Raw genomic sequence first — 24,208 nt, 5'->3', positions numbered from 1 at the left:
TATTGCATATCTTACATATTTCCATGTAAAATGTTGTTATGTTAATTGTTTGTTTTTATGATATAATTTAGGATTAATGAATTCATTTATCATGCTTAATTAAGACTTTTTATTGAAGACAAAAAGGAGGAGAAATAATTTTATTTTGTTATTGTATTAAAATGTTAATATTATTTTAAACATTCTATTGATGTCATGTACAAATTAATTATATATGTATACATCTTAATCAATATCAATATCTTGTCAATTGCCAATTGTTCCTTGTATTATTTATATTTGGGTATATTATTTGAGCACCCTTATTATACTCCTTAAAAGTTATTAAATTTGAATATTTTTTTACACCAAAGGAGCATAGTGAGGGAGAAAATTTTAGCAATCTTGGTTTTGTCATCATAAAAAATGGGAGGATTGTTAGACTAAGATTCAGTTAATCTCGATTTAATGATAACAAATTAAGTATTATATCTAATTTGACTTTTTAACTCCTATATAAAGACCCTATACCACATTTAATGCGGAAAAAAGAGTTCCAAATTATTGTTCAATGATCTTTTAAGCCTTAGGAAATATCTTGAGTATGTTGAACATAAATTTGCATCTCATTCTTAATGCATCACTCAATCTTAATTTTCTTAGTATCCTTAATGTCACAAAATGCTCCAAATAACCCTACCCCATGGCTTATAATAGAGGACAAGAAGCTTTTGGAGATTCCATAAGTACCACACGAGCTTAGGAAAAAACCAAGTGCATGACATCAAGTTTAATATAGTGGAACCTCAGCAGCATAAGTATGAGGAAGATTTTGGGTTTGTTCACATCTAACCCCACCATGGATGAGGTAGTACAGCTTCTTCAACCATAAATTGATAATCTGTCTTGTGAGGACACTTGAATCTTTTTGTCCATAATCATCAACTAATTATCTGATGTTGTTAGCCCCTTTTATTTTTTTTCCCAAATGGAATCACATTTTCTTCCCTAAGCATGCTCCCATGGAATGCATCAGTTTCTGTATAACGATGAAAATACGTTACTCCATTCACGTCAAGCAAATGAGACACTGTTGTGGCTGATGTACTAAAACAGCCATTGCACGGTAAGGATTTAACTTTATGGATCCGAATTCTTCATTCTTGTGAAAAATATTTTTGGTTTATAAGCTTTCCTCATGATGTAATCTGATAAAAGATCGGGCCCTATAACACCCATTGTATTATCTCGCATCAATTGTTGCATGTAGCATTCTATTCTGTGTAAACCAGCCTTGCTGGTTGGTATAAAGCCTAAAGGTGTTAAACAACAACATTACGGTTAAGAGATACCAAAATGTATCATTTATTGTTAGGAACTTAACCCACATTATCCTACTCAACGCAGATCTACTCCCAACTGTAATTTTCAATTTCCAGTGAGAAAACAACAGCCCTAAACTAAGCAGGTGTTTAACCTAATAAAGATAATAATAAGAAAGCAACACCCAGACCTAAATCTTGTTGGGATTCATGCTATCCACCGTAAACTTCCTTCTTAGAAGGATAAAGGAGAGGAAGCAAGACAAACCTTGCAACAGCAACAGCTGAGAGACATGCCACGGCTTTCTCACCAGCTGAGTTAACACCCTTACCCCTTTGGAATATCTGCAGAAGGCAAAAACTTTAGCAATTTATCCTGATAACAATATATTGGAAGAGACAAGCAAGCCATGTCATGATTTTAGATAAACATCTGCAACTCCTCTCAGACAACACTAGGTATGGGTTGCCGTCACTTTGTTTCAAGTTACGCCAAAAAATGAAACCATGCCTACGCAGCAAGCATGAAATAAGAAATGAACAAAGAAAAAAGGAAGGCCAAAACTTTGCAATCTCTTGAAGGTTCTTGTATTATCATGAAAAGATGGAAAATTGGTGGTCCTTTACAGAACATGGTCAAGATTATTGATGATCCTGTACACACCAACATCCAAGTTGGGCGACCATGAGCAGCACATATTCTGAAACTAGTTGGGAAGCCACCCAAACAGAATCAAAAAGTATTCATAGCATGCTTCTCAGGCAAAGGCTGCACCACTTTTGAATCAGGCTCTGGCATTAGTTCTGTCAGGGAAAGATAAACCAAGAGAAAGAGAAAGGGATAGTTCTTCATCACTACTTTTCCTGTTTGACTCTGGATTTTGATGCTTATCTTGATTACTTTTCTTGTTCACAATCCCAAGAAATGAAGGCGCCATTTCTTGTTTTGTTGGTTTCTTTTCAGCCCCTAAAGAAAGCTCAAGATTTGGATACCCAGATTTTGCCTGGTCTTCTCCATCTATTGAGGGTACTTGCTGCTGACTGAACTTGACTCCCAAACCAAGGTCTACTGAACCTGATGCAGAAAATGCAGATCCCCCCGTCATCTTTAATTTCTCAGAAATCTCAATGTTATGAGCTCCCTGACATCTTTGATCCTCAACAGGGAAACTACAATGAGGATCATTCACCCCAGATGGATATCCATTACCCGAATACTTTGCGTCTCTAGCAGTATTGTACTCATACATTCCACAGAAGTCACTCTGAGCCCTCTCACATTCAGTTTTTTCCTCAACTTTCATGCCTTCACTCCTATGTTCTCCCCTTGCCTGAAGACACAGTTTGGGATCCACCTCCACTCTTCCCTCACAACCTCTATGTTCATTCTGCAGGAAGACAAATATACATCAGTAGTGATTTAACGGGGTTATGAACATGTTGGTATCTCATGCAAATTTGGAGGACATCAAAGCAAAGAAATGTGAGCGATGATAAACAACAACAATAGAAGGAGAGAAGCCAACACACAACATATTCATTAAAGAACATAAAAGGGAACATGAGGGATGTATAAGTGCCAGCATCAAACACATTCACTCCTAAATCATGTATTCCTCTGAAAGTAACCACCATAAACATTCTAAGAATATTGTTTCAGGCTTGTCGAATATTAATAAAGTAACTATCATAAAACAATAAGGAAAAGATAAAGAAGAAAAAAAATTAGCTTTAAGTTAGTTTTACTTCTCAGAAAATTGAACCATTTTTACTTCAGAAACTTAAACCGCATTACATGTCAATGATGGCAATAACATTATGATAAATTATTTCTCAAAATAATAACATACTGGTTGCAGTCATTGTATTTTCAGTGTTGGTTGTGCACAGCAAGAAATTTTCCAAGTTACATTTGCTCTAGAAGGTTATCTGTTTCTTTGGCAATTTAGTTCTAAGAAGGTCAAGGCCATAGTTGTCAAAAAACAATACAAGCCTGAGATGGCTCTGGTGATTGCCCAACACTGGGCCAGGTCAGAGTTACTTAGACACTGGCATACTTGGCTGGGCCAGCCTCATGTGTTCCATTATTATTAATGATATCAGTCAGCAGTTATATGCTTCTAGATGATCCAATTGTATACTGAAATACCAAACAAAGCCTGATTATATGAAGACAGCTAATAGAATTTTATGGACAACTACAAAATATACAGAAAGGCAAGACAAGAAAGCATTTCAAGTATCAAAACTAATGAATTTAGAATTAAAAATCAGAAAAAGTAATTTACACTCTGCATGATTTTAAAGACAGATGTCAACTGACGACAATAATGCTACTAAAGCAGGGACCACATCCATCATAAGCATCACAAGACAACATCAAATCGAGGAAAAAGGAGATGAATATTTTCCATATTCATCACCCACCTCAACTTCTTGTATGTATTTTGCATTCAACAAAAATTACCAAGTAAAATCGAGTTTCCAATTCACGTTGTTTCAAATGTACAAACTCTATCCTAACCAATAAGATCATTGCCATTTAAAAGTAAATGAAGGTACTAAGCAATAAAATACTAGTTAAAACTATCCATAAGATTTTAAAGGCCAGAAAATTTTGAATAAAACTGAAGAAAGTAAATCAATTAATAACACGACCAACGTGCAAACAAACCAATATTACCAGGGAGATGTTAGTCTGTAGCATATCATTGGAGAACTGCTCTCCTATAGGAGCACTAGAACATGAAATGGTATTGACTCTACTTGGTTTCTGATCAAAACTTGTCCTTCCAGAATTGATGCGTCGTAATTCCTGTGGGGCTACGTTAGTTGCAGATCGACTTTCAAACAACTGCCCAGAGGTAGTAATAGACAAATCTTGGTCTGAGGGTAATATATTCAAGCAGGGAACAGAAACCTGTATATGAGAAGTAGGGACATGTTCTGAGTTATTTACCCTCCTTACTCTGAATACACCCCATAAAAATGATAATGCATTCCAACCTGCCAAGAACAGATTGTATAAGTTAGCAAATAAACATATGCATGAGCATGTACTTTGTGCTTTGCACATGAGACATGGGCTCTAATATGAAGGATGGAGTATTAAGACCATTCTTACGCTGGGATTTTTCAGGAAGCAGTTTGGATGAAAATATCAGAAGTTCTATTCCCTTGAGATTTCCTTTGAGGGCTAAATCATTCTTAATCATCCATTCCAGCAAGCTCTTGTAGTTTCTCCCATAGCTGCATAAGAAGCATATTTAAGAGAATGTCAGTAAGAAAGGAAGCAATAGCAATTTATACATGGAAATTTACATGAACAAAGACAAATATGGCTAAAAACCAAACCTCTCAAGATCTGCTGCAAAGAAGTAGAGAGCAATGTTATCTTCAGTGGCATAATTTTCCATGAACTGAGCTGGCCAAGTACTCAAGCGAGGTACTTCCTCCAAAATGATTTTTGGAGGAAGCATGTGCACCACTTCAAGAACTTTTGGTGATGCACAAGTCGATAAATGTGCTTGAATCCCAGTATAATGACTTGAAAGCCTTCCAATTCTATGCACTTCAAATCCTCCTCTGCATGAAACATGAGAAATTTGTTCATTAGCATTCAAAAGGAACAGCAATGATTTGATTCAAACGAACACTCAACAAACTTAAAAATGCACATCCTGAAAAGAGGAAAAGGCTATACTGCCATATGTAATCAAGCTCTGGAACAGCAGAAATCCGAGAAGGAAAGGACACCGTAGAAGCAAGCCTTGGCACATCTCTCACATACAACCTTTCATCAGAAGGAACAACGGAATTTGAGTTCTCCACTTTGATCATATTTGCTGCTTGTGTATTGTGCTCAACATGCCATCTCACATCCTTAGCAACTCTAATTTGTTGTTCATTGGTTTCATCAGCAGACAACAGATTCACTAACCAACTTGAATGCCTTGACAGGTAATCGCTTGAAGAAACTTTGCTGTTCACATTGGAACTGGACATAGATAATTCATCAGATTGATTGGGACATCTGGACCTTTTGTGTAATTCATCTTTTCCAACAATAGCAGCTTTGGCCACATCTCCCATCTTACTACTTTTGTTCACTTCTTTTGAATTTCCAGCATCAAGAATAGGAACCTGAGAACTCATGGTTGGGCAAGATTCTCTAGAATGGCCTATTCCTTTGCATCTGTGGCAGTGTGCACTTCTACTTCCAACTGAGATTTTCAGCCTGGGCTGGCTGAAAGAACAGATAACCCTGGATTGTTCTTCCTGATTAGAGGATTTTCCCGTTTGAGATGATTGATCTTGCAGAATAGCACCAGGATTACAGTTATGCCTATTAATAGTCAATGATGAGCTAGATGTGAGCACAACCTCAGGGATACCTCGGTTCACCTTGGGTTCATGAGAAGAATCAGACATTCTGGGAGATGGATCTTTATCCACATCAGATAAACACAAAGCTGACCTCTTTGCTCCACTAACTCCTGCTAACCACTAGAAAATAATCGATCAGTGCGAATCAAACATTCAACAAAAAAAATAGATGAACCAATAATCAAATAAAGAAAAGAATAACAGTATAAAAACCATAATTTAAATGAAAAAGAAATAATTTCCTGCCTTGGCCATGGGAACATTTTAAGTCTTTAGGAGCAAGCCGACTGGTCGGTTCTGAAGAATTATTAGAATTTCTATGAAACTGCATAGACCTCAACTCATTGCAAGTGATCCCAGAAGAATGGGCTAATACAGTTTCACCACGAGAAGCTGTTTTTTTGTCAGTTGTTGGTGCAGAATCACCAGAGCCAGCCACTGGTGAAATCATGTGAGGGTTATATGATTTGGATTTATGATCCCTTTGAAGTGAGTTCTGTTTTGCATGTCGTAATCTCTTCAAATCCTCAACATGAGAAAAATTAGAAGAGAACATTTTAACTTTTGATTGAGCAACATTCAAATGTTTTGAGCCAACACCATTAAATGACAAGGATTTACTCATCATTCTGCCAATCCCCTTTTTCATGTCACTGGTATCAGTTTCTCTGGTAAATTTTTGCTTCTGAAGAACAGCTTTCTCAGACAGTTTAACTTTCAGATTTGCGTCTAAAATGTGGAATGAATTTGATTTAAGAAGAGAACCTGTAAAAAGAAAGACAAAAGAAAAGAAAACCCCCAGTTAGTAGATTACTACCATAAACCAAAAGTCCACCTAGAAATGCTAAAGCTTCTGTTTCACGGATAAAATGATCTTCCAGGAGAAAAGGCTTTGTCAGAAAAATTTACCCCGTGACATTTGTAGCTGTTGTGGAATTTTTTGTGACTTATAATCTGACACAGTAGGTAAGCATGCACTTTGCAGAGTATTATTAGAAGAATTATCACCAAAAGATGTTTCATGGGCTTGCTTCACTTTCCCCTTACACAAGTTCCTGAATGAAGAATCCCATGATAATATATCTTTTTTGTGGGGGCTGGGCACCTTAGTTGGTCTGGTAATGGTTTCAAGAGTCCTCTTTTTCGTAACTGGGACAGTTTCTAGACTGTCGGCAGGTCTCTTAGCAGAGAATTGGGGTGCAGAATCAAGGCTTTTTGTTCTGCTTCTGGAAACAGTTGAATCCATACTCTCAAATTCCAAGAAATTCTCAAATTTAGAAGTACTTGAATTCCCAGAATTCTTTCTTGTTTGATTCAAGGATGACCCTTTTAAAAATCCAATTGTACACTTCATTTCTTTTTGAGTTTCTTCCTTGGCCATGCATTCTTCACACATCCAACCCCGTCCAGGAACTTTCTCCAGCTTTATGCGCATGCAGTAACTGCTTGATAGGAAGTATGTTAGTATGTTGATTTCTATATACAAGCAGTCATTCAAAATTCAAGCAACAAGGGGAAAATTTTAAATATATATATATATATATATATAGGACTGACATGTGCTCTGCCCCATCACTGCACTTGGTACAAGTAGCAAGCAGTTCCTCCAGACCTGCATCCCCACATATATCACAAACTTTTACCTGTTTACCAGAGGCACAAGAAAAATAACCATGCAATGTTATTCCCAAAACAATCATAAAAGAAAGAATGTAGTGGACTTCAAAGAGTCAACATCAATGAAGCAATCAAAACTACAACAATGATAAAAATAGGAAAAAGAAGCAAAGATGATAATGTGGCTTCACTGACATGCCTTTGTCCAATATAACAATCATAATTTCAGATAAAAGTACCCTCCAAAAGATTTTAGCCCAATCAGATACTAAAGCCTCCAAAAGGTGCATTAGTTTCATTTAGTTAGGCATATTTATGTCATAAATTAAAATAGATGTTGATAAGCAGAGACATTAAATTCATTCAACAGAACACAATTGAAATCTCTGGATCAACTTTACAACCTCTACACCAAAAAGGGAAAAGAAATCAGGCTTTCAAAAGATGATAATTATGGATACTTAAGTTCTTTTATAGCTGAGCAAAATATAATTGATAATTCATTCTCTAAAAGTTTTTACACCACAGCATTAAGTTTTGGACTGTAATAATTAGCGAGAATTTTGCCCCTTCTCAGGTGAGCATTGTAAATCTCACACTAATATAAAGAACCTATGGTCCTATAGGGTTCTGCAGTTACCCTATAAATCAATGTAGGGTATAGTCCATTGTACATTAAAATTTACTGTTGGCCATGGTGAAATCAAAAGTAGTCTAGTAACAAATAAAATCACATGTCGATTTATAGAGTGAGGTTTGACACCCACCCTATAGGTCCATACACAATCTAGTTCATTTAATTTGCCCAGGTCATGTTGAAATCAAAAGTAGTCTGGTAGCCAATAAAATCACATCAACCAACCTTTCTAAAGATTGAGAGAGACCAGATGATGCATCCTATTTATCAAGTATATAAAAAACAGGCTACCTCCATGGAAGTTAACCATTTGTCCCAGTAAACAGCAACACATAATGTAGACAACAAAAGGATGTGAAACTAAAACTAAAATAGAATCCACAAAATAAGGAGTACCCATCAAAGAATATATAGGCGATATGTAAAATGGATGGGTTAGATTAACAATATCTCAGATCATTTTCACACCATAAAACAAACCAGAAGAGTTTACCAATCCATGGTACAGACCGGCTTAGCAATCATAAACAAAATGATTTCTCATGTAACACTTTTATTTCAGATCTCAAAATTGAGAAGCCTAAGAAATTGCCTTCCTAGGAAATGACAAATATCTCTTTATAATATAATTTTCTGACTTGTAAGGTCTTCTGGCACACTCATACACCTGTCCTCCCCACTCACCCCCAACACCCCACCCCATGCAGCCCAACCTAATAATTAAAAGTTCTATTATAGAAAAACCACCCAATCCCTAGATTACTACCAAAGTTAGTGGTCATTAGTTAGTATAAAATATAAAAATATTACAAAATTGAAGATAGCCAGACTTTGACCATCATCCTTCACTACTGCAGCTCACAATGTGTTACAATTGAAACACTGAAAATGGGAACAGCAGAACAGGTCTCCAGAATATCACATTTCTACCCCTGTTCCTGACACCATGTCACCTAGGTGACCATAAAAGGCCTCATAATTGCTGAATATGTAGACCACAGGGTAAGCAATATAAGTGCCTTTAGCATGAGGATGCCTTGACTACACCAGTTCTTAACTAGAGAAAAATTACCATTGCTAATAAAAAGATAAATAATAAATAATAATAATAATAAAAAGAGGTGTTCTCAGTGCCATGAACAGATATCTTGGTAATATAAATTGAGAAGAAAAGATGCTTACTTCATATTCCAAAACATCTGATTTAACATTATCATCAACAAGCTGAGATTGCAAAGGACCTTTCTGTGCGCTTGATGTCTCAAGCAATGCACAAGACTTCTCAGAATGTTCCTTTTTGTCCGAAAAGTGTACAGCTTCAGTTTCTTGGTGCCCATCATCCAAATCAATATCAGATTTCACAGATCTAGCACAGTTGGGAATACCTGGCATTTGACCACCAAAGCTAGAGGTTGCCACTGCCACTCTTGCCGATGATGATTCAACTTGTTTTCCAGAGCATTCAGAAGGTTCTCCCTGGAAATAAAACAGGTATTAAGTAACAAACCCTTGAGATTCGCATCATGGAAAGGAATTTTTCCATCTAGAAAAGAAACTTTGAAATCTACACCTTCCGTGATGTTGGACTTGGACCAGCATAAACACCTCTTAAGTAAGAAATCTCTGATGGGTCCAATTTGTTTGATAAGCCAGCAGTTTTCCTCATAGATTCTTTAGTAAATTCAGATTTGTGTTCCAATTCTTCTCCACAATGACTACTAACCAGACAATGTGAAGTTGGTTCAACATTGACGGTAGCTACAGCTATAGGAGAGCTATTAACTGAAGCAGAACTGTATGATACATTCTTCCTGTCTCCTTCCCCATTATGATCACCAACTGGGCCATCAGCCCTACTAATGCATGAGATATCATCACCAGGGCATTCTAAATCATTCTGATTTTTGTGCTGATTTGAGAAGACTATATTACCATGAAATGTTGATGGATTTGGAAGACCACTATCTTCTGCAAGAGGTTGACCCATCTCAATGTCTTCAGAAGTATGAGAAGCCCTCAAAATAACCTTACTTTCAGCATTTTCAGAGAATGACTCATGACTTGAGCACCCGCTGAGAAGATTACTTGTTTCGCTACTTGTATGCTGCTGGTCATCACTGGCATTGCTCTTGCAAGGAGATAGCAACTCCGCATCATTGAAAAAGCACCGACTAGCTATCTTTTCCTGACAGCCTTCATCTGAAAACTCAGTCATTTTTCCCACTAGTGATGCCACGCGGTCAAAATGCATGCAAGATGAGCACAGGGTAGCACACACGTTGCATATCTCAGATTCTGCTCTTGTATAAAGTTTCCCACTTGAGAAATGCCCACTAAATCCTTTTTCAGTACCACATGATCCCTGTGATGAAAACAGTAAAAAATTATAACCAAAAGAGATGGATCTGTAAAAGGAAATACCATAATCTAATAACTAACCTACAAGTATTTAAGCAGAGATTAAAATTTTTTAAAAATTGGGAAAAAGAGAGAGAGAAAGATAAATGAGGCTGGCAACAAAAGAGGGTGGGGGATTAACAAAACAAGCTACTTGGCGACAATGCTGAGCACAGGTAATTGGAAAGAACTGGATACAGTTGCAAGTCACCCAATTCACCACTTCAGAAAATTAGGTTTTCAGGAGATGACAACTTATTTGAAGAAAATAGTGAAGCAAAATCAAGTAAACAGAATTGAGTTAGATTTAACAACACTGGATCTTATGAACAAGATAACATATACGTGAGCAAAGGTTAGTGAGCTTACTAATGCAACACTATCAAATTTTTTATGTAGGTATTAAGTTACAAGACTTCACATCCCAAAATTATGCATTAATACTGAAAAAAATAAACATCTTGCATATAAAGATCCAGAGTGTAATTGCCCAATATACGGCCACATGGCACTGATACATTTGGAAGTGTACATTCTATTTATATATAAATTCACAGATTCATTTCCCAGTGTATAACAGCAACAGTGGGAAATAAAACATCCAAGACTATGACTTATTCGAAAGCATCTATGGTGTGTATGCATATGTAAATGTGATTTCCAAACACAATATAATAACAAAGGATGCAAATGTCAATAAAATATTGGTGGTTTGATTTTATATAAATATCAACATTGAATTAGTAAAAAATGAAAGAAGTCATGAAAACTGATCCCAAAACATGAAAATTCTGAATGAAACTTTGAGAAATTAAAAAAACAATCCACAATTTGCAAATTAAACTAATTTTGTTAACAATATAGCTATATCTATCTATCTATCTATCTATCTATCTATCTATCAAATGAAAGAAAAATGAGAGAGGTGTTTCAATGAGAGAAAAACAAGATAGGGGGCTTATTTATAGGTTGGAGTTCAACCAATCGTTGAGGACAAAAGTTACCATTGGAATTTGTAAAAAGGAGGCCCAACAGTCATAATGGAAATATCTAGTCTCCCAACATATTGCCAAAATATAGGAAAATATTGGCAATATTTTGACACATTTAGTGTTAAATTTTCCTCATTTCAGTGATATTGATATTTTAAGATATTTTGGCAATAGATCAACAACATTTTGAGTAAATTTTGTAAATTTCCATATATCCCCCTCTTTTTATGGTGGTACCACCAAGTTATTGACATTTCGACGAAAATATCAATTTTTTCATCCTTTGGCAATAAAACTTCCAATTTATTCTTCTTTAAAAGCTCTCTCTCCTGGTGATAAGGTTAAGATGTAAAATCAATTGCAATATTACCAAAACCTGTTTCAGTGGGGCCACAAACTAAATTGTCTTTTTCAGTGGTTAGGTTTGTAGGCTTGATGCCAATTCAACCAAACCTTATGTCAAGTTGGATTTTCAACCAAAGGTTAAGTCAAGTCAACTAACCAGCACATACTCAAAAGAGTAACAGTTACATGCAAAATTATGCATCTATAGTATAGTAAGGAATTGAAATAAATCACAAGAAAACATAAAAGCTTACAACATATATATATATATATATATATATATTTATGGTAAAAGCAATCGTATTAAAAAGAAAAGAGTATACACGATGTATACAAGCAACCAAAAAGCAAAAAGGCACAGATACACAGAAACAAACAACCTCACCTTATGGAGTACCTAACCAATCCACAAAATCAAGCATCGATAAAGAGTCATCCCCAATATACAATCTAACCCAATCCCAAAATAGATACAAAAAAGGACTTTTAAAAGAATGATCTAAACTTTTAAAATTCTCAAAGGCTCTCTTATTTCTCTCCCTCCAAATGATCTAAAAAAGCATAAAGGAGCAACCTTTCAAGCCTTTTTCCTTCTTCTACCAACAAAAAAGCCTCCCCAACTCAAGAGCAACCCTCTCACCGAAGAATGCATCACCCACTGTACACCAAATAAAGCAAAAATCAATTGCCACAAAATGAGTTTTCGGACAATGTAGAAGAATATGATCACTCATTTCTTCTTCTTCTTTGCACATGTAGCATCTATTAGGCATTGTTCAACTCCTCTTTCTGAGTTGATTCAGAGTGAAAATTTTGGCCCAAGTTGCCTCCCAAGCAAAGAAGCTAACTCTAATAGGAGACCAAGAGTTCCAAACTGTACCATGAGGGAAAGGATCTACTCCCCTACTATCCAAGGAAAAGTAGAAGGACTTAACTCAAAAAACACCACTCTGTGTCTGCCCACTCCACTAAGTTCTTAGAATCCATAGAAAGGGAATGATCATGTAGCCTCCCAAAGAAGTTGTCTACTTTCTCCAACTCCTAATCATTGAACTGTCTAATAAACCTATGATTACAACTACCACCGTCCCAAACATCAACCACTTGAGCATCTTTAGAGGAGGCTATAGAAAAAAGATTCGGGAAAGCATCCCTCAATGGAAAATCCCCGCACCATCTATCCTTCCAAAACCTCACCTTGTTCCCAGAACCAACCATGAAGCAAGTTCTAACTTCGAAATCCTCCCAACCATTTCTAATTGCCTTCCAAACCCCCACTTTATACTTCTCTCTCACCCCATTCATGCACCAAACCCCATCTTCTTGTCCATACTTGCCAACAATTACCCATTTCCAAATAGGATTTTTTTCAATCACAAATCTCCAAAACCACTTACCTAAAAGGGCCTTATTAAAAGTCCCAAGAGTTCTAAATCTCAATCCCCTTTTCACTTTTTTCCAAGCAAACAACCAACCAGCTCAACAGATGGGTTTTTTTAACCAAAGCTCACCCACCCCAAAAGAAATCCCTTTGAATCTTTTTTCCAATCTAGCCACTACCCTCTTAAGGATGACAAAGAGGGACATATAGTAAATCGGTAAGCTAGATAAGGTACTCTTAATCAAGGTCTGTCTTCCGTCTTTAGAGAAATACCGCCTCTTCCACCAAGCAAGCCTTTTCTCAAACTTCTCCTCCAACCCTTCCCAAACCTTAGAAGACTTGAAAGGAACACCTAAAGGGAGACCAAGGTAGGTGGTTAGGATGGCACCCACCTTGCAACCTAAAACCTTAGCAAGCTCCTCCAAATTTAGGACATTTCCTACTGGAATCATCTCACTTTTCCCCAAGTTCATCTTCAATCCTAAACACACGTCAAACCACATGAAAACTGAACTCAGATACTCAAGATTTTCCTTACTAGCATCACATAAAATGAGGGAATTGTTTGCGAACAACAAGTGAGACACCTCTACTCCCACACCACTTTTTCCTCTGACTAAAAAACCATTAATAAAACCACTTTCCTTTGCCCTAGAGAGCAAGTAGGAAAGAGTCTCTATCACCAAAATGAACAGACAAGGAAACAAAGGGTCTCCTTGTCTCAGCCCTGTAGAATTTCAGAAAAAAACCTGAAGATGAACCATTTACCAAAACAGAGAAACATGTTGTAGATATATACCATCCGATCCATCTTATCTACTTAGAGACAAACCCCATTTTCTCCATACCTGTCAAGACAAAATTCCAATTAACATGGTCATAAGCCTTTTCGATGTCTAGATTGCATAAGACACCTCTCAAATTGTCCTTAATTCTGGAATCAATGGCCTCATTTGCTATCAACACAGCATCCAAAATTTGTCTTCCCGCCATAAGACATATTGAAAATCTGAAATTAAGGAGCCCACCACCTTTTTAAGTCTATTGGTTAGAACCTTAGCCAAAAGCTTGTAAAGCACTCCAACCAAACCAATAGGTTTAAAGTCCTTTAGGTCATCTACAAATCCCTTCTCCCCACCCTCTTTTCTTAGGCACCAAAACTAAGAATGGAGCATTCAAACTCCTCTCAAAAGACCCCAAGCCATAGAATTCAGCCAAAAAACCCATAACCTCAAGTTTCACAAAATCCCAACAATGTTGCCAAAATGCTAAGGAAAAACCATTCGGGCCTAGGGCCTTATCTCCACTCAAGTTGGATAAAGCTACAAGGATCTCCTCTTCAAAGAAAGGGGTCTCCACAGCTTCAGATCAACAAGCTGCAAGGAATCGAAGACCAGCCCATATATACTCGGCCTCCACTCCCCTGTTTCTGCCATAATTCTTTGAAAAGCATTTGTGATTGCTTCTTTGATGCTATCCTCCCCGTCTAACATTACACCGTCTACCCTTAGCTTGGCCATAAAGTTCCTTCTTCTACAAGCATTGGCCATTTTGTGAAAGAATCTAGTGTTTTTGTCCCCTTGTTTTAGCCACAACGCTCGACTTTTGTTTCCAAGAGATTTCATCCATCTCTGCCTATTTCTTAAACTCATCCACCACAACTCTTTTAACCTCAGTTTCCTCCACTGTGAGAGCTCTTTCCCTTTCTTTTGCATCCCACAACCCTAGTTGTGCCAAGGCCTCCAGTTCCTTGGTGGTCACATTTCCGAGAACCTTCTTATTCCAAGTTTTCAGGTCCTGTTTCAAGGCTTTAAGCTTCACTGCCAGAATGTGACAAAAGGACCCTTGAACAATGTACCCCTCCCACCAATTCCTAATAAGATCTTTGAAGTCTTCTACCTTTAACCACATATTCTCAAATCTGAAAGGTATCTTACCTTTCCTTATCTCTCCACCATCCAACAATATTGGCGTATGATCTGAGACTGGCCTTGAAAGGATGCTTTGAAACAGCCCATTGAAATGATTCTCCCAATCATCAAATACAAGAAAGCAATCCAACCTAAAGGCAGACCCATTATTTGACCCACCACACTAAGTGAGCAAACCACCAGAAAAGGGAAGATCTTTAAGGCACATCTCCTCAATAAATTGAGAAAAACGCCTCATAGAAGTCGATAATCTTTGACAATTCCTCCTTTCCTCCGAGAATCTTAGTACATTGAAATCCCTTCCCACACTCTAAGGATCGTTCCAGAGACCTCTAATAGCACTCAATTCATTCCAAAAGTCTTCCCTCTCCTCAGCCAAAACAAGGCCGTACACCCCTACAAACATCCAAATAAAATTATCCCCGCAATTTCTGAAACAACAAGAAACTGAAAATGCACCTAACTCCATATCCATAAGCTCCAGCACCCGATTGTCCCAAAAAACCAACATACCCCCTAATTGACCCCTAACATACATAGCCCCCCAGTCTAAACACCTCCCCACACCCAAACTCCTTACCAGGCAAGTTGTCATTTGTTGTACCTTTGTTTCTTGAAGACAGAGAAGGTCAACCAAGTGGGAATGAATCATAGATTTAATGATTCAGCACTTATCCCCCTCATTAATCCCACGCACATTCCAAGAAAAAATTCTTAGCTTCATGGACACACTTCGACTAATTTCCTAGAAAATTTCCTTCCTCTTCTCCCACCAAACAAATTAGTTTTATAAGAGACTAAGCATTCCAATTTCCTTAGCTCCCTCTCAAATTTGGACCCATCGAAGCTAGGCTTTTTCACCACCTGCCCCATAGACTTCCTATTTGTTCGGAATTCCAATTTTCGAAAAAGACCCAGAATTTCCTCTTTCGTAGCCATCCACTTGAATTAGGGTTGAATTGAGTTGGATTACAATTTACCAACCTAAGCCTATCTATTTCCAAGTTGGTCCGTCCCAATTGGGAACCTGCCAGGTTTCCAAGCCTAGTTATGAGGGAATATGGATTAACTCGCTTGGGTTAAAGGATGGTAATATCACAATTCAACCAAACTGCACCTTAGGTTGGAAGTTTTCAACCCATGGTTGACCTAAGTCATGTTGATTGGGTTGCTTAATTTAGGTGAGCAATGAATGTTCTTACTAAATTATATATTTTGTATTTATTAATGCTTAAGCACATTGTCAACTAACCAGTCCATGCTCAAAAGAGTGACTATTAGACTTACAAAACCCTGCACTATAGATAGGAATTTAAATAAGTTGCAAAACAATATAAAAGCTTATAATACATATGAAATGAAAACAATTATGGTTTATATAATTAAAAAAAAAAAACAAACATTGGTTTGGATCATGGTGTCCCATCAACGTTCTGATAATGGGTTGCTCCATTTTCTATTTCATATTATACTTTATCCACTCCATTTCCTTTTTAAATTTATGCCACTTCTAAAAACATCAATGGTTATTGATAATTTCTCACCACTAAAATCTCATTATAGCTTTAAAAATAAATAAATAAATAAATAACAATAAAATTTAACATCTTACATATAAGAACATAACCATAAATAAAACTACATAATAAATGATTAAATATGGATATGTTAGAGTAGATTAGGGTTGGGTCGAGTTGGATTGTGATTTCTCAATCCAAGTCTATGCTTTTCCAAATTGATCACAAATAGGAATAGGTCAACCTTCCCAATTTCCTATCCTAGTTCTATGAAATATTGATTCCTTGCTGAGCATACAGCCTTCTTAAACATTCTTAATGATATTTAAGCTTATTTAGTCTTTCCTAAACTTATCACCAGTGACAACACAAAACTTAAAAATAAATAAATAAATCATCGTCTATAAACAGATGATTTAATTAGTTCTCTAGTTTTATCTAAACTAACCTCTTTAATTCCAATTTAGTTCTCCAAACTTTTCACAGAAGGCAATAGCATGAATACACAATAGTTATTAATATCCCAAAAGACTTAACTGACACTTCGCTTTACCAGCATTGCTTAAGAACTTTCTTGATTAAGTGCATTGACAAGCTAATTAGCTAAAATCAAACATATGCTATATTCCTAAGAAAAATTACACAGATAGAATTTTAAAGAAAGAAACAAAAATCGAGGCCTCACCATGGTCAACTGAATTACAGATTCTGCATCATCTGCTGGCCCCTGTATCCGATAACCCCCTTTCAGGACTGGTGTGATCTAAATAGCATGCAAAAACTCAAAGTTAATTACCATTCTCAAGATCACAAACACCGAAAAATACAGATTTTTCTGGGAGGGAACCACAGAATTGCCACATATATATATATATATATTTAAGGTTCATATTAAAAAAAAATGTCTTTAAAATGATCAAATGCAGATATGAAGGTGATCGATTGAGGTCAATTCAATTTAACCTCTCTTCTAATAAGCAAAGAACTTAAATTATGAAATCATCATAAAAGACCAGTTTTTCATGTTTCCTAAGACAAAACAGCATAATAACTCAAAACTTTCTCTTCCTTTTCTTTCTTCACCTTGCGCCCAGTCCCCGGCAAACAAACAGAAACTGAACGAATTCATCCACACAAACCACTGAAACAAACCAGCCAATAACAGAAAACTAAAAACAACCCGCAACCCAAAACCCAAAAATGGAAGAATTCAAACACCAAACCCTAGTCCCCCGAAAGCAAAACCAGCAAATCACATAGCAAAACCAAAACATTCGCAGAGAATGATAACAACTGGTGCAGAAACCAATCCAAACCCAAGAAATAGCTCAACAGAGACAAACAATCAACGCCAAAATCCATGCCTTGGGTTGCGAAACCTCTTCACTGACACCATACAGCTCTTCCAGAGTTCGAAACTTGTGCTTCGCCATTGTACATAAGTGTAGACTAGGAAACTTGACCCATCAACGACCACAACAATCAAGAATTATCAGTTCCGTATGTGTAATGGTGTATGTATATATAGAATGAACAAAGTGAAGAAACCTCAGTCTCTCTCTACTTTCTCTCACCACACAGAACCAACGTGTTCTTTGCTTCTCTCGGTCTTTCTTTCTCTCTCTCTACACTATTTCGAGGAATATTAGAAATTAAATTTTGTTGAATGAACTGCCTTTTTTGAGAAGCAGATTTTTTTTCTGGGGAGCGCCAATTTCGTGTTTCGAATTCTCCTTCTTATAGTGGGGCTTCGTCTCCGCCGTACCAGCTCTTCCTGACTTGCCTGCCGTTCGATTCCAGGGTTCTTCGGATTCGTAGCTTCTGGATTTTCATCGCACGGTACGATTGATACGTGCTGGATGTGCGCTAGTACACCCCTTATTTAACGCTGCGGATGGAACAAGCAACGGACAGGTGGCACGTGCAGTGCTCATGAATTTGGAAGTGCTCTTCCGCTTCCACGTCCATCATACTTAAGCTGCTCCCTCCTTCTCAGATGAAGACACGCGATCTAGACTCTAGAATGTGGCAACTTTGGAGAAAAATCATTATTTCAAAAAGTAAAATTGATTTATCATTTCCATTGTTCTTGCCAGGTGGCAGAATATCATAAAGGAACAGGTAGTGTCAGAAGCAGGTGATAATTCATTTCAAACGGTAGTTATGGACGTCACGCTAGGGTCCGGTAGCAATCGCTATCTTGCGCACAGTGCGTTCTGTCTCTCTAAGGGTGCCATCCGCAATATGACACGTGTCGTGACGTATCGTATTCAAACGTGAAAGTGCTGAAAATTTTCATGGTCTGAAATGGTTAACTGTAGCGTGAGAGTCATGATATATAGTTTTTAATTCGACGGTCCTGATTGAAATGCATTCAATCCAACGTCTCTTCCACTCCAGATCTTTGAAAACAGCCCTGATCCCATGTGGTCCCTCCCATAGCTGGTAACATCGACCCTCGGCTTCTGAATTCCTCAACCTCATGATTTATCTTAAAATATGAAAATGAAATGAGATGTGATGGAAGTGTTAGGTATAAATTTCCGAGTGGCCAAATATAGTATTTATGGAGATTAATATATAGAATTAAAGAAATTAAAAAGGAAACAACTTGTATTTAAATAAAATATTTTTTTTAGTGATGTGGACTCATAGAAAAAGGAGAATCAAATTTAATAATTATTTTAAAATTCCATACCCATTACCTTCCTTCTTATCAATTTCTCAAAATATTTTATATTACAAAATTTTAAAGCATGTTTGATAACTGTTTTTCAAAAATAATTTCAAAAAATAGTTTTTGAGAATTATTTTAAAAAATTGTTCTTTGATTTTTGCATAACAAAAGTTTGTTTGAAAACCTAAAACATTTTTAATCTTTTTTTTAATATTTTATATATGTTTTAAAAATTATTTTTATATCTATTGTACATGTTTATATAATTATTTATTAAAACAAGTGAAGATAAAAAAAATTAAAAAATATTCTTTGATAACATCGTGTTTTTTGTTCTTAAAAATAAAAAACAGAAAACAGTTTTTGGTTGTTAAATACATTTTTTTATATTTTTTATTTTAAAAAAAAAACTGTTATAAAAAATAATTTCCAAACAAATCCTTAATAACATTTTTATTTAAGTGATAGTTGTGATAATGAGCATAAATGGTATTTTTCCAAATAAAGATTCTAAAAATATTTGTGATTTTAGGTAAAATTATATAACATATGATTAATTTATTAGAAAATCTTATGTTATATTTAAGAAAAAATAGAACATGAGAAAGTAGGTGACCATTAATGAGGTGAAGTGAATCACCCATATTGCTTAGCTTACTTTTGTTTTGAGAGGATGTTGCTTGTTAGTCTTGGGAAAGCAACAAATGCATCTTTAACCATTATTTAGGAACAAATTGCCACTAGGTGCTTTCATTTTTGAAAGCAACATTTTTCCTTTTGGCTTCTTATACTTCATTCTTATTTTCAAAGAGAGGTAGCTGGCCACACATGCTTCATGCCCATGAATAGGGATAGGTTTTTGGGGAACTGAAAATGAAATTTATAAAATATATATATTCATTATATATGTTACCATGGTTTCAAAAGAGGAAAGGAAAATTTGGTGCTTGAACCCTACACAAGTTAGTGGGTTGTTTGGCTTTCTATGGTAAAAACCTAACATGGTGGAAAACTATGTAATTGGAATAAAATTCTCATAATTGAATAACAAGAAAGTTCAGAGAGAAATCGTAACAGATGATAGAAGAAAAAAAAATTGTAAAAGAAAATAATACAAAAGAAAAGTAAACATAATTAAAATGAATTAGAAACTAGTTTATTTGTCTAATTATATAATATTTATATAAAGTAATTATAATAAATAAAATAAGTTTGAAATCCATCTCAAAGCATACAACCTTCTTTCAAACCATATGGTTTTCTAAACGAAGATGACAATATCATATAATGAAGTATCACAAAAGTGGATATATATGAATTCAAATCTACCAACCACTCATATTATGATTGACTTATGTTTTTTATATAGCATTAAACTGAATGAAATTATATTGATACTTTCACATATTATGGGTAACGTAGGAAATATATATATTTTTCCTCAGTAAATCTTTAGAACCATTGTAACTCAATTTTTTTTTCCTTCACTTTCTTTTTTGCTTTTACCTTTTCTCCTTTTTTCTTTGTCTCGTATTTTTCCTCAAATTTTACAAAACCAAACACAGCCTAATATCTTCATGAGATTTTCCTCATGCCTAGTTAAATTCATATGATTTTTAATCATCATACAACTTGAACTCCATGGCCTTGATAACTTTGGAGTCTATTTGATAAGAATTCGTTATAACTCCCCTGATTTCATAGGAGTTTAATAAATTAGGTCATTGATTAAACAATCAAATTTATTGGAAAATAATTTAGTTATATAAAAAATAAAACCATTTCATTTTCATTGGGGATTTTTTAAAAGTATAGTAATAATTCATTTTATACCAATCATCTTCCCTATCTTACTCAATATTGCAAATAATATTTAACTTTGTCTTGTAATCTTATTCATTTATATTTTGGCTCCATTATTAGTACTTTGATCCCATCATTTGCAAAGCCGACATATGCCCCAAAAGAGCAAGTGCACCCCAAAAAGCAAAATTCCAACTAAATTAAAAGAAAAAAAAAGGTATAACAACTAAACTAAATTTACTTCTTTATATGATATTGTTCCCGAAAGTCAATTTTTCTATTTTACCTCCTTGTCCAACATTTCTAATTTCGGTAGTGGATCTTAGTTTTTGATAATTTTGATAATTGAAATTGAAATTTTGATAATTAATTATAATTGGTATTTTAGGTGGTATTTGTTTTTTGACTGAATAAAAAAAAGTTAAAATATTTGATTTTTTCTATGCAGATAAAAGTAAATCAACTATCATAATTAAACTAAACTTATTAATAATAAGTTCATTTTAATTAAATTGGTTAATATCAATAAAAGTTCTTTTAACTTAATAGAAAAAGCCAAATTTGACTTTTTTTATTCGATCAAAAAACAAACACCACCTTAATTTTTGACTTTTTCCAAAGGTTTTAAACATATTCACTCATCCACCTTGTATATCAAGGATATAATAACCCATGAGATAGACCTTTGCTTTACCTTAGGCCCACACTAAAAAAATGCCTACCTTGCCTAACTTGTAGATTAAGCTATGTTTCTCCCATGGTTGATGCAAACAACGTTTCGATTAAATTGTTTATTTTATGATCCGTCAAATAGTTTGTCTTCCCTAACATATTTTATGCCTTGAAAAGCTTGGATATCATGTGTTTTTCTTTTTTCTTATTTTTTTAATCTAAGAGTTTGGTTTTAATGGCGTGATTTTAAAAAAAATATATTATTTAAAAATGATATTACTCTCTGATTTATTATGTATTTATAGTGAACTCATGAAAAATGAGTTTATCTTTTACACGGAACTCGTTTTTAAGAAAATGATTTTAATTTTTTTATTAAATTTAATTTTTTTAAAAATAAATTTTATGCGTAATTCAATTGAATACAAATTATAATAATTTTTAGATTAATTTAATAGAATAATGTTTTAAATATTTATTTTTAAAGGAAGGAATCCGTGTACTTAGGGCAAAAAAAACCCTTAATGATGCTTGGAAAAGGATTAAGACATGGAACTTGGGCTACTGTAATCCCACGTGGTTTGGGTGGTGTGAGTAGTTATCAACTATTATAGCAGTAGGTTTGGAAATCTTTGCATGCATATAGGCATTACCTACCACGTGGGAATTTTCTTCGTGTTTTTTAAAGTATAGTACGTTTTTTTCGTGGCTTTTAAAGTAGTGTAGTACGACCGCGTTTTAAATGAGTGTCACATGCATGTCATCCTACTTTGACACCAAATATGTCGGTCTGAAGAGCGATAATTGAAGATGGGTGTGGCCCAAACCCATTATCCTTCGGACGTGGGAATGCAGAAACGGGCGGCTTCTTTTCCTCTTCCCTTCAATCACGGGAAATGATATGTAGCATGAAACAAGAGAGACTATTCTTTGTGAACGATGAAAAGGGAAATAAAATTTTATTTTTTTAAGCTTTTTTTGGGTCGTTTAAAAGAAAATAGAAAATTTAATTTAAAATATATAAATTATCTTCTATATTTTTTAATCGATATAATATAAATAAGATTTCGTTTGATAGTAATTTTTTGAAGCGTTTTTAATATTCTTAATATTTAAAAAATTTATCATTTAAAAATTAAAAATGATAAAAACACTTTCTAAAATCACTCGTAAAAGTATTTTAAAAGTTCCGTTTAGTAATAATTTTATGAAATACTTTTACTTTTTTTTAATATTTAAAAAAAATTATTTTTTAAATATAACTTTATAGGATCACTGTAAAAAATATTAGAAATTTTTGGTTTATTTTTCTTATTAAAATAAGGGTATACATTTTCAAAAAATTTCTCTAAAAAGAAATTAGTGTAAGAAAAGTTGTTCTTTCATTGAAACTATCATATAAAAATATATCATATAAAAAATGGTACATTATAAGATATTTCCCACCTTTAAAGGCTCTTTTTAAGTGAAATTAACATGTTTTTAGATATTAAAATAAAAATAATAATAAATTTAATTTATTTATATATCTTATTATTAAATATTTATTTTTATTTGACATATATTTGTGAAAAGGTTATAAAATAAAAATGAATATTTAAAATACATATCAAAATAATTAAATAAAGGGTTACTCCATTAGGGGGTTTTTAATACACACGAATATGGAATGAAAATAAATATTTTGTTTTCATTCCTATTTTTTGGTAAATGAAAATGAATTTGGTGATTTTATTTCTAGTTTTTGAATGAACCTAGAATTCAAGATTGAAATGATTATTTATTTTCATTTTAATGTTTGATGATAATAGAAAAGAAAATGAAAAATAAATAAATTGATAATAATAATCTTACACATAGTTTAAAATATATTTTTTTTTATTTTCATTTAAAAAATAAAATTTGACAATTTTTTTGTTACTAAATAATAAGAGTAAAAAAATAGTTTTATTATGGGATGAATAGATATCGAGGTTTGATAAATGAAATTCAAGGGTAAAATAGTAATTTTAGATTATGTTATATTTTTTTTATGGGATGAATAAATCAGAATATTACCTACTTGCAATGAATTGAAATTCCACTAATAAGTAGGATTTGATTTCAGTCTAAATCATTTTTAATTCTATTATTTCCTTCATAAAATTTATCCAAACATGAAAATGAGGAAGACAATGAATGAGATGTCTATTCTCAGTCCTAATTCTCACATATCAAACACTTCCTTAAGGTTTTAACTTAATACAACTAGTGTCGTTAGTTTGAAAATTTGTCAAATACATTTCTTATTTTGAATTAGATGGGAGATGAGTGAAAATAATAAATGAAAAAAATGAGGGGAGGCATTTAAAGAAATTTCAAACTAGTTAGGGTCAGATGTATTAAACCAAAATTTCGAGAGGTCCCTTAAATAAACTATAAAAAGCACGAGATATTTGATTGAACGAGAACTTACTATTCAAGATATGCATATTAGAAAGTGGGGAAATTATATGGAATTTTTAGATTATTTTATCTTTATATCGAGACACTAACATGTGACATTAAAGTTT

General features: G+C 34.3%; 1 protein-coding gene across 10 annotated transcripts; it reads right to left on the bottom strand.

Annotated features, from left to right (window-relative positions):
• Nucleotides 1-1,866: 1,866 nt before the first annotated feature.
• On the bottom strand, nucleotides 1,867-18,507 carry LOC100243800 (uncharacterized). Of its 10 annotated transcripts, XM_059734285.1 has the most exons (14): nucleotides 17,869-18,507; nucleotides 17,190-17,267; nucleotides 9,512-10,303; nucleotides 9,124-9,417; nucleotides 7,245-7,330; nucleotides 6,597-7,129; nucleotides 5,934-6,452; nucleotides 5,696-5,797; nucleotides 5,005-5,614; nucleotides 4,656-4,886; nucleotides 4,426-4,550; nucleotides 4,222-4,307; nucleotides 3,985-4,116; nucleotides 1,867-2,689 (listed from the first exon to the last, which is right to left on the bottom strand). In XM_059734285.1, exons 1-14 carry the CDS (start codon nucleotides 17,935-17,937, stop codon nucleotides 2,087-2,089), a joined length of 4,260 nt encoding a protein of 1,419 aa, XP_059590268.1. In that variant the 5' UTR covers nucleotides 17,938-18,507; the 3' UTR covers nucleotides 1,867-2,086. The 10 variants fall into 10 exon arrangements, with proteins under 10 accessions (XP_059590268.1, XP_010663589.1, XP_019080087.1 ...); XM_010665287.3 differs by having other exon boundaries at nucleotides 5,005-5,800; XM_019224542.2 differs by having other exon boundaries at nucleotides 4,261-4,307; nucleotides 5,005-5,800.
• Nucleotides 18,508-24,208: the final 5,701 nt, after the last annotated feature.

This window comes from Vitis vinifera, chromosome 2 (genome assembly GCF_030704535.1).
Source record: "Vitis vinifera cultivar Pinot Noir 40024 chromosome 2, ASM3070453v1".
Lineage (NCBI taxonomy): Eukaryota > Viridiplantae > Streptophyta > Magnoliopsida > Vitales > Vitaceae > Vitis > Vitis vinifera.
Note: the sequence above shows the minus strand (reverse complement) of the source record. Positions and strands in the feature narration are given on the sequence as shown.

Bases quoted from the DNA above. Each gene is read 5' to 3' on its own strand.
- LOC100243800 (XM_010665271.3), bottom strand. From the start codon at position 17,937: ATGGCGAAGCACAAGTTTCGAACTCTGGAAGAGCTGTATGGTGTCAGT. The intron at 5,801-5,933 runs GCAGGAAATTAT...TCTAGTGGTTAG, and splicing joins AAAATGTTCCCATGGCCAAG to CAGGAGTTAGTGGAGCAAAG. The intron at 2,690-3,984 runs GTAATATTGGTT...GTCTTCCTGCAG, and splicing joins TACAGACTAACATCTCCCTG to AATGAACATAGAGGTTGTGA.